Source organism: Colobus angolensis, unplaced genomic scaffold, assembly GCF_000951035.1.
Source record: "Colobus angolensis palliatus isolate OR3802 unplaced genomic scaffold, Cang.pa_1.0 Scaffold189, whole genome shotgun sequence".
Lineage (NCBI taxonomy): Eukaryota > Metazoa > Chordata > Mammalia > Primates > Cercopithecidae > Colobus > Colobus angolensis.
Window position 1 is genome coordinate 4,313,246 of NW_012115032.1, and position 11,594 is coordinate 4,324,839.

General features: G+C 30.0%; 1 protein-coding gene across 1 annotated transcript in view; it reads left to right on the plus strand.

The window, feature by feature from the left end:
- TECRL (trans-2,3-enoyl-CoA reductase-like) overlaps positions 1-11,594 on the plus strand; it is a 125,922-nt gene that overhangs the window by 24,601 nt on the left and 89,727 nt on the right. The window contains exon 2 of the mRNA XM_011940295.1: positions 7,485-7,536. Within this exon, the coding sequence (XP_011795685.1) occupies positions 7,485-7,536 (52 nt within the window). The remainder of the gene's footprint in view (positions 1-7,484; positions 7,537-11,594) is intronic.

The window sequence follows — 11,594 nt, forward strand, 5'->3', positions numbered from 1 at the left end:
GGGGAGGGGGGAGGGGGGAGGAATTTCATTGGGAGTTATACCTGATATAAATGACGAATTGATGGGTGCTGACGAGTTGATGGGTGCAGCACACCAAACATGGCACAAGTATACATATGTACCAAACCTGCACGTTATGCACATGTACCCTAGAACTTAAAGTATAAAAAAAAAAAAAAGTACTGACAATCAAGAATACCATATGCAGCAAAGTCATCCTCCAAAAATCAAGGACAAATAAGGTATTTCCTAGATAAGCAAAACCTGAAAGAAATCATTACCACTAGACTGATCCTACAAGAGATGCTTAAGAGACTCCTACATCTGAAAGCAAAAGGATAGTATCTACCATCATGAAAATACAAAAAAAGTATAAAACTCATGGGTGGAGCAGACACAATAAGAAAGGGAAGGACTCAAATGCTACCACTACAGAAAACAACAAAACTGCAACGACAATAAGAAAAAAAGAAAGGATCAAAGTGTTTACAGAATTGGTTCCTTCTGGTGGGTTCTTGATCTCACTGATTTCAAGAATGAAGCCGCAGACCCTTGTGGTGAGTGTTACAATTCTTAAAGATGGTGTGTCCATAGTTTGTTCCTTCAGATGTTCAGATGTGTCCAGAGTTTATTCCTTCTGGTGGGTTCGTGGTCTCGCTGATTTCAAGAGTGAAGTTGCAGACCTTCGCAGTGACTGTTACAGCTCATAAAGTTAGTGCAGACCCAGAGGGAGCCGCAGCAAGATTTATTATGAAGAGTGAAAGAACAAAGCTTCCACAACATGGAAGGGGACCCCAGCAGGTTGCTGCTGCTGGCTTGGGTGGCAAATCTTACAACACATCAAAAATATAATACACTATGATTAAGTAGGATTTATTCCAGTAATAAATGTATACTTCAACATATGCAAATCAATAAATATGATATATCATTTCAACAGAATGAAGGATAAAACTCATATGATTATTGTAATGGATACAGATAAAGTATCTAATACAAGGCACAATCCATTTATGATAAAAAAAAAAGAAACTTCTCTACAAATTAGGCATGGAATGAACATACCTCAACATAAAAGGCGTATAGGACAAACCTTCAGCTAACATCATTCTGAATGGCAAAAAAACAAGAGTCTTTTATCTAAGAACTGGAACAAGACAAGGATACCCATTCTTATTCAACATAATACAGGAAATCCTATTCAGAGCAATCAGGAAAGAAAAAGGAAAAAGAAAAAGGGCATCCAAATTGGAAAAGTGGAAGTTAAGTTGTCCTTTGTAGATGGCATATTCTTATATGTGTAATGACATAAAACCACCACCGAAAATATTTTAGAACTGACAAATAAATTCAGTAAATTTTCAGAATACAAAATCAACATACAAAAATCAGTAGCATTTTTATACACCAATGAGAAACTAGCTGAAAACTAAATCAATAATTTTATGTCATTTACAATAGGTACCAAAAATAAATAAAGAAAGAAAGAAAAAGAAAAGGGTGGTGGTTGTGGGGGGAAATATTTTGAATAAATTTAACCAGGAAGGGGAAAGAACTCTGCAAGGAAAACTCCAAAACTCTGATAAAAGAAATTGAAGAGGGCACAAACAAATGGAAACACATCTGATGCTAATGGATTAGAAGAATTAATATTGTTAAAATATCCACACCACACCACCCAAAGCAATCTACAAATTCAATACATTTCCTATCAAAATACCAATGGCATTCTTTACAAAATAGAAAAACAATCTTAAAGTTTATATGGAACCACAAAAGACCCTGTATAGACAAAGTAACACTGAGCAAAAAGAACGCTGGAAGCATCACACTTCCTGACTTAAAATATACTGCAAAGCAATAGTAACCAAAACAGCATTGCATTGGTATAAGAATAGACATAGACCTATGGAACACAGAACCCAGATATAAATCCTTGCATTTATAGTCAACTGATTGTCTTCAAAGGTGCCAACAACACATTGAAGAAAAGACAGCTTCTTTAATAAATGGTGCTAACAATACTGGATATCTACATGCAAAAGTATGTAATTAGACACCTATGTTTTATCAAACACTAAAACACAAGAGAAAATGGATTGGAAACTTAAACACTAAGACCTCAAACCTTAAACTACTAAAAGAAAACATAGGAGAAGTGCTTCAGGACGTTAGGCAAAAAAACAATAATAATAATAATAACTAAGACCTCAAAAGAGTTGCAAAAACAAAAATACACAAATGGGAACATATTAAAATAATAAACTTCTGCATAACAAAGGAAACAACAGTGTAAAGAGGCAAAAGAGTAGGAGAAAATATTTGCACATTATTCATCTGATGAGGTACTATTATTCGGAACTACATAAGGAACTAAAATACCTCAGTTCCCAGAAGCATAAAAACAAGCAAACAAATTATTCCATGGAAAATTGGGCAAATAATCTGAACAGATATTTCTCTAAAAAAGACATACACATGGCCAACAGATATATAACAAAGTGGTCAACATCGCTAACATCAGGGAAATCCAAATCAAAGCTACAATGAGATATTATCTTACCCAGCAGCTAAGATAATATCTTACCCAAGTATGAATGGTTACTATGGAAAACAAAAACAAAACCAATGCTGGTGAGGATGCAGATCAAAGGAAATTATTATACACTATCAGTGGAAATGAAATTAGTACAGACATTACGGAAAAGAGTAGAGAGTGTCTCAGAAAACAAAAATAGAACTTTTATAAATTCCAGACTTCCACCCTGGGTATTCATCCAATGGAAAGCAAATCAATATATCAAAGGGATACCTGCATCCTCATGATTATTGAAACACTATTCACAATAATCAAGCTATAGAATCAATTATTATTTGCAACAACATAGATGTAACTAGAGGTGACTATATTAAGTGAAAAAAGCCAGGCATTTAAAGACAAATATTGCATGTTCTCATTCATGTGTGGTGGTTTAAAAAGAAGTTTAACCCTTTAAAAAGTTTATCTCATGAAGGTACAGTATATATTTACCAGAGGCTGGGAACGACAGTGAAGGAATGAAGAGAGGTTAGTTAATGGGTAGAAACATACAGTTAGATAACAGAAGTAGCTTCTACTGTTTGATAACATAGTAGGGTAACTATAATTAACAATTAACATATATTGTATATTTAAAAATAGCTAGAAGAGAGGATTTGAAATGCTTCCAACACAAATAACTGGTAAGTGTTTAAGGTGATGAATATTCTAAATACTGTTTTGATCATTTCACAATTTATGTACATATTAAAATAGCACATGAACCCCATAAATATGTATAATTATTAGATATCTATAAAAATTGTTTTAAAATATGCTTACATGAAGGATTGGCACCTCTGCATTGTTCAAGGGTCAAGTGTATGTGCATGTGTGTGTGTGCACACACACAAATAAAAGACCAGTAATGTTTTAGGCTGTACTTCTAAGTAAAATTTACACATAATTTCCTAGAAATAAAATTTTTCATATAAAAAAGCAAAATATCATTATTACCTGAGCATTATTCAGATAAAATTTATTTGGTAAATACTTTGAGAAAATCAATTTATATGTTAATTTTTACATTATTTTTCAATAGAAATGGCATAATTGATATTAACCAAATTGTTATTGCAATATAAAAAGAAACATTTTGTATGATACAAAAACAGGATATGTGTGTATGAATACATATATATATATACACACACACACACACACACACATATCGTTTTACTTAACAAGGAGCTAATTTTAAATAATTTAGTTAATAAATAAATAAAATTGATACAATAGAAAACATTTCAATTTCTTAGATAAATAAAATTCAGTTAAATTTAAGAGGCGAAAGAGTTATACGATCTGAAGAGAAACCATAGTATAACTCAGTTAAATTTAAACATTTAAACCTTGTTAAAACACATATTTTTTCAGATTCACTGTGTAATGTCAATTTTATTCGTAGTGAAAATTTTTGCTATTCTAGAAACTACTGAACACATTTTGAACGTATAAAAATTATATTCCATATATTGCTTACTTATCTGAGCAATCTTAAGGTTATTTATTAGTAAAATAACATTTGCTTACTGAGAAAATCCTTATCCATTCTGAATAAAATATGCAAATATACATTCTATTTGCTAATCTACTACCTTCTTTATCTTTGTTTGTTTCTTTGTTTGTTTGTTTGAGACAGGGTCTCGCTCTGTCACCCTGGCTCCAGCATAGTTGGGACTACATACACATCCCCCATGCCCTGCTAATTTTTTTTTTTTGAGATATGGGACTTCCACCATGTTGCCCAGGCTCGTCTTGAAGCCCTGGACTCAAATGATCCTTCTGCCTCAGTTTCCCAAAGAGTTTATTCTACAAGCCTGAGCCACCAAGTCCAGCCTAAAATCTTCTAATGGAAATTCTCAAAGCTATTTTTTTCCGTTTTCCTGAATTAATCAAGCTTAACGTGATATTTTTTGGCAATTTTCTTCCTTGTGTCTTGAAAAACAGCTCTGTTTAGGTAGGAAACCTGCATCGACATTTTGTATTTCTCTGTGTATCTGTGTCTGCATTTTCACACCACTATATCTAATTATTTATATCAGTTCATCTTTTACTTTGGTTTTATTTCTATACATATACTTTTAGACAAGTTCTTTGTTTTAATAAAGTTTACTGACAAATTTAGGTTTTTATACTACAACAACCCCATCAAATGAATGTCAAGTGGTTGCTGTTTTTTATTATAATTTAATTTTTATTGCTCTAATCAGGATGAGCAGTATTTTGGAGACATCTGTGCATCTTAAGAATTTACTGTGAAAGTGGCTAAAATATGGTTTTAAAAAGAAGCAATAGTATAAAAAGAGGTTTCTGTGAAAAACTGTAGTAAACGCATATTGGGCAAATTCAAACAAATTCTAGATTAAATACTTGAATGAAAAAGCTTCTTTGTTTTCATCAACTTAAATGTAGAGAAAGTAATCATATCTCAAATTTTAACTATAGTCAGTTAAAATTTAGAAGTAAATTTTTGATTTAACTACCATCATTTGACTTGCCTACTCACTATTTTAAGACTCATTTTCTTTTAAGAGAAAGAAACATTAATGAAGGGAATATTAAGGTTTCAAATGTAGAGTTTCACATACTCCCATCTGTATAATTATGGAAATGAATAAATTATCACGATGATAGTTTATCCTTTTTAAGATGTTCTAAAACTGACTAAGAAGTGGAGGTTATGATAACTAAACTCCCTGATGAAGCCACTGAGACATCAATTTAGTCATCAGAAGCTCTTATATGCTCAGTTAATTATCATATTTTCCTCTCTTTGTGCTTTCAGTACAACTAAAGGACTGAAAAGAGCAGAAAAGCACAATCCTGTGCCTAATTGAATACATGTCTGAATCATTTAGTAGTTAATTTTTCTGATTTATTTTGTCCAAAATTACTGCAGAAAGGGCAGTTCTCAAGGATTTATTCAAAATCAGCACTTTTCTAACACGTGAAAGTCAAATGAATTTTTTCTAAAATGTTAAGAGCTTATAATACATCCCTATTACACATGAAGGTTTCTTTCAGGAAAATGATGTTAGTCTTGAAAATAAGAAAATTCAAAGTAAAATGCATATACCAAATTAGAAGGTTGTCAATTGCATTATTCTGGTGTGGAGAATGGCATACAGCTTTTGCATGTCAGATTAAGAAACTTTGATCTTACTCTGTTTTTACATGTTTGCACTCACAGCTTTATTTCTGACTTCTATAAAAGTTAATTAAAACTTATTGTCTGCTCTGTGGTGTACTACATGACAAAACAAAACAACAGTAATACTAGGTCATTATCCTCAGCTCCGTATAAATTGAGCAAGCAATGCATAATACAAGATAATGGCCCTCATAAAGTGCTAGATGAACACATATCAAACCCAAATTGAGGGATTATTGATTATGAAAATTTCTTTTTATTTAAAATTACATGGTCCTTGATATGACTAATGAACAGATATTTGTTACTCTAGGGAATATCATGTGGTCTTTACTCCACTCTGTCAGAGAAAGCAACATATAAAGGTGCTGAATGAATAAGAAACATTGAGATGAAACAATGGACACTGTTAAAACAATATTTTAAAAATTAAATTTAAATATTAGAGGTTAATAACCAAAATTAAAATATATGCAAAAGTAAATAAATATATATTACTCTCCCTATAAACTGTTTAAAATTTTTTTTCTAACATCTTTCAGAGAAGAGCAATGCCATGAAATATTTATAATTGTATATACACAGAATGTTTTAGGATCATTTTGCTATTAACAGCATAACACAAATTGGAATTCCTATTACTTTTTAGGGTTTAAATCTTATAACTCTCTTATTTAGTAAATCACATACACACAGGAAATCATAAAAAAATTCTGAACAGTATACTGAATGCTTAGTCACAATCCTGTTAAGTAGAGGGTGAAATATGTAAAAATGAATGTATTTGTTGTTATACTTTCAGTGTATAATAAAACATCAAACATAATGTAACAATATTAAGAACTACATGGTTCTTATGGACTATTATGCACCAAAATTTCATGCGTTTTTCATTTAACCCTTTCAAAACAGCTATAAGGGGATTTTAGTGTAGCATAAATAAATTATGTAAATATATGATTATAATACATTTCCCTAGTATCATATGCTTATTCAGGGAAAAGAAATATATTTTTTTGAATTATCATGAAAATGTCTTTTGAGACAAATTCAGAAAATCAAAAAAGTATTGTGATGACTTGAAGTGTCTGTATGGAACTTTAGTCCTCAATAATTTTCAAATTTAGAAGAATAAAAATATTTTATTCATTTTTAATTTATAGAGTTGGATTTAGTAATTTAGAACCAAATATTTTGACAAATTACTATGTACTTAAGGAATCAAAAAAAAAAACTCACATGCATTTTAATGGATATTTAGTACTTTTACTTGGAGATTTAAATAATGTCAGTAGGAGGCTTAAGGTGACTTTTGTCTCATGATATTCAGTGGTAAACATTTCTCTCATTTGTCCATATAAATTAACTTCACATCCTCAGGTGCTATTGCTATACATTATTTTAGTTTCCTGTGCATTAAGACATATTTTTAATTGATAGTTTTACGAGATGTGGAAAAATACGTTGAATATTTTGGACAAAGAAAATTCAAAAATATATCTTAGGGATAAAATTTGGATTGAATTAATGTGTTAAAATTATTACTGCTGTATACAAACAATTTTTTAAATTATATTTTTACTGATTGCAACATTTCAAGTTTGTCAAAATAGTAATCACTAAAAAGATAAACCAAGCAAAAATTCTTATTGTGTAAGAATTTTAGGATATATTTAAAATTTCTTTTCCTTAAATGGATAGAAAACAAATTAACAGTTTTTAAAAATAACTCTATTTTCTTTTCCTTTTCAGGTGACACAGTCATCTACTATTCATGATGTTAAGCAAAAGTTTCACAAAGCATGTAAGTTTTATATATTATTTAGAATTTATTTACAGTTCTTTATTTTCAAATAGGTTTTAATTTTTCTATAAGAGCAATATATGATAGAGTGTATGGAAACCATAGTTTTACAAGGAGCTCAGAAAGGATAGTTGGCTTAATATTTCTTTGGCATAAATATTCTAGCATTTAACTCTAACTGACCCTTTAATCTCCAGCATTTCCAATTTTTCTTCCCAAAGTTGTTATTAATTTATATTTAAACTTCATTGTATTATAAAGAGAAACTTTGTATATACTAAAGACATTAATTGATACAAGTATTTATTTCTATTTAAGCAAAATACTAGGCACATTTTTACTTCCTGTATTTATACTCGTCAAGTATCATTCACATAGAAATCCTTCACACTATTCATCTAAATTATAGTGTTTAATTTTATTAATAAATTTACATCATGAATTAGTCTCTCATTTACTTAAAAATATTTATATTTGATGTATTTCAATTATATTTTTATTTTTATATTTTCTCAATAAAGTTTACTCCAAATGTTAAATATAAAAATGTCTATAATTATTGGCAAATATTGTTTTTAAAAACTTTATTTTTGGAGCAGTTTTTGTTTCATAGAAAAAAATTAAGTAGAAAGTGCAGAGATTTCCCATATAACCATGTCCCCACACATGCCTGGCCTCCCGTATTATAAATATCCCTCACAGAATGGCACATTTGTTGAAATTAATGAATATACTGGCAGACCATGATAACCAAAATTCTATTGTTTAAAGTTCTGAAATTGATCCAATAGTCCCATAGACAGTTATTTTTGTATAAACAATGAAATTGACCCTTCTGTTCTTAAAGCTTGATACTATTATTTTATCTGAGTTCTTTCCTCAGGAAAGGGTCCCTTAGCCCGCTCAAAAAGTATCAAAGAACTAAAACTCACCAGGTCATCACATGGAGACAATAAGATGCTAGGCCCCTCATTCATCATAACTGTGTCCTTTCCCCTCCATAGTTCCTGTTTTCTTACACAGTTACATTTCCTCCCTGTTACATAAACCCCTAATTTTAGTTAGTCAGGGAGACAGATTTGAGACAGCTCCTATCTCTTTGGCTGCAGTACCCAATTAAAGCCTTCTTCTTTGGCAGCACATGTAGTCTCAGTCACTGGCTTTCTGTGCTATGAGCACCCAGACCAAGACTGAACCCCTGGAATTTTGCTAACGGTTCACATTTGGTGTTGTATACTCCATGAGTTTTGTTAGGGAACATTTTTAATATTTTAGATTATTTAAACAATGTGTATTTTGTGAAAATAATCATGAAACTCACAATTTAATGCATTAAATTAATTACACTTCACAGTAAATAAGTAGAGCTCTCATATTACTTCATTTTAGGACAAACAAAATAATTACTGAGTACTTTCTCTACATATGGCATTATGCCAAACATAAAGACTAATTCAGTAAAGGTAGAAAATGTGCCGTAAATTGTCAAAAGTAGTCTTATGTGGAAGACAATATATTCATCTAAAGAATGTAGAAATAAATTGCAAATAGTCAATGTACCTAAAATTTATAAACATTTGAGTACAATCTATTTAAAATTTGTAATTAAACAGAAAGCCTATACAGGAAGGAATAGAATTGTTTGAAATATGCTTACTCAGTTTAAAATTCTTGAGGAAGTTGACATTTTTTATTTTGCCATGAAGTCATATAGGAATTGGTTATGCTGAAAAGAGCCAGAAAAACATTATAGTAAGGGACAAAGAACAAAGCCAAAAAGATCTCTCTCTCTCTCTCTCTTTATATATAATATATAAAATTAGGAAACTGAAGTTAAGCAGCTCACAAAAAATCCTAGAAATGTCCTGTTGCAGAAGTGGAGAGCTGACAATACAATAGTATAGTTAGTTTCAATAGCTAGGTCAGGACAATAATTATTGATAGCTATTATTTTATTTCGCTTTGTAAGTACTAATCTTTAACAGCTTTACTTAAATTGTGACTTTTTTCACTTTTTAAAAAGTGTCTTTATTTTGAGATTTCAATCATGTAAAATATAAAAATAATATTTCAGCATTTTCCTATATATCATAGTGTATTTCAAAATTGTGTTGATCTTTAGGTTTCACAAATTGAAGACACACAAAAACACTTTTTGTTGCATTACATTATATAGAGTATTTAAAATAATGTATTTGCCAATTTTTGAAAGCCATTGAAAAATATTGCTAATCCTGAAAAATCTGTGAACATATGGACATCAGTAAAATGAATTTCTCTCACAATGGCCTTAGGATGTTATCTTTTTAGCATATTTGAAAATTAGATAATATTGGATACTTATTAAAGTACATAAATATGCACCAAAGAGATTAATCATATACGTACAAAGCCACATTTGACAGATTTTTAAAAACTTTACTTTTTGACACCAAATTAATTTTTATGACATTTCTGACATTGTTTGTTTTCAGGCCCTGGAGTGGGAATTTAATCTTGGGAAGAAAAAATATATATATATCTTCTCAGAAGACATTATTTCCTGAAGGCAGAATTCTTGTTATATGTCTTTTATCTCTATCTTTTGTTGTCTTAGGTGTTTTGATTAATCCTGATATTTTGTCTTCTTACGATTTCTCAGACTTTGCAGCTTTACATTTTTCTTTGTTTTATTTTAGAACTTTGTTTACTGTAATATGTCTTTTCTCTACAATCACAATCTTAACGTTCTTCCAAGGTTTATAATTTTTAAGTTCTGTTTTGTTATAAGAATAATCTCTTAGGTTACCCTAGTAATGCCACAGCAATCAGACTGGTGAAGAAATAGAAAGAGAGAAAACCATATTCATGAGTTAGCTGCTAAGGCAAGGAGAGAGGAATGTTTTTCATGAAAAATAGAAGCATGTAAAACTATAAATTAGATCTATGCATACACGTACAAACAAGTAATTTCACCCATTTCTTATGCTTTTCTCATTTAATGCAGCAAAAATGCAATGCATGAAATGTCCCCAGCTGCAAATCCTCAAGTGGTCTTTATTTATCTTGATCTATTTATTTCTTAACACTTGTTATTATTGTTCTTGTTTGCATCTTTAAGTCTCTTCTAGAGAGCTTAAGAAATTTTCACTCTACTCTCTCTTATATCATGCTCTATTCAGGTTCATTTGCTCATAAGTATTCCATAGAGGAATTGTTCATTATTTTAAAAAGCTAGCTGAAAAATAAAGAATCATTAGTCCCAGTGACACTCTGACTAAAACTGTGTATTTTTAAACATTTTTAAGAGATTTAAAAAACTTCTGTGTGTCTTTATTATTTATTCTAGCAGAGTACTACCACTCTATTTCTGTTGTTACCCAATTCAACAAATAACCTACTTTTCTCTTGGGATAAAATATGACTTTGCGAGAGCATATTTAAAAACAAAATCATAACAATTTACGTTTAAAGACATAATTGGTGGTTATTAGCTACTCATAAATTGGGCAGTATCTTATCTAGATAAGATGTAAATAGAAAAGAGCTTCAATAAGCATGATGGAACAGTTGATTTTTGTAAAGTGGCTAGCTGGAGTAAGAATGAGAAAAATGTTTCTGCCTGCAAAGAAAAGTGAAAAATTCCTATAGTCTAGGTTTCCACAGAAAAGCAGATGAATGTGATATTTTGCATTAACAGAATAAAATATATATTTATGTAAATACTTTTAAAAATTGATAAAATGAAGGTCTACTTAATATTTTCTATAGGAACTGGGCACAAATGATTGTAAGCCAGGAAATCTCTAACAGAGATTCAGAAATACCACTGTACAAACATGCATAAAGGTAGAATTTTGTATAAAAAGAGTTTGTAAAATTATGTCTAATTATTTATTGATTGTTTATTATTGTAATTATTTGGTTTTGATTAAATGTAATTGATTATAATTGTTATTGTTTTACAATTTAGTTATAATTTAATTAATTATAATGACAAATTAATTGTATTTTATTATTCAATTGTGTTTATAATTTATAATTTAAATTACAATGTAATTAATGTAAAAGTAATTATG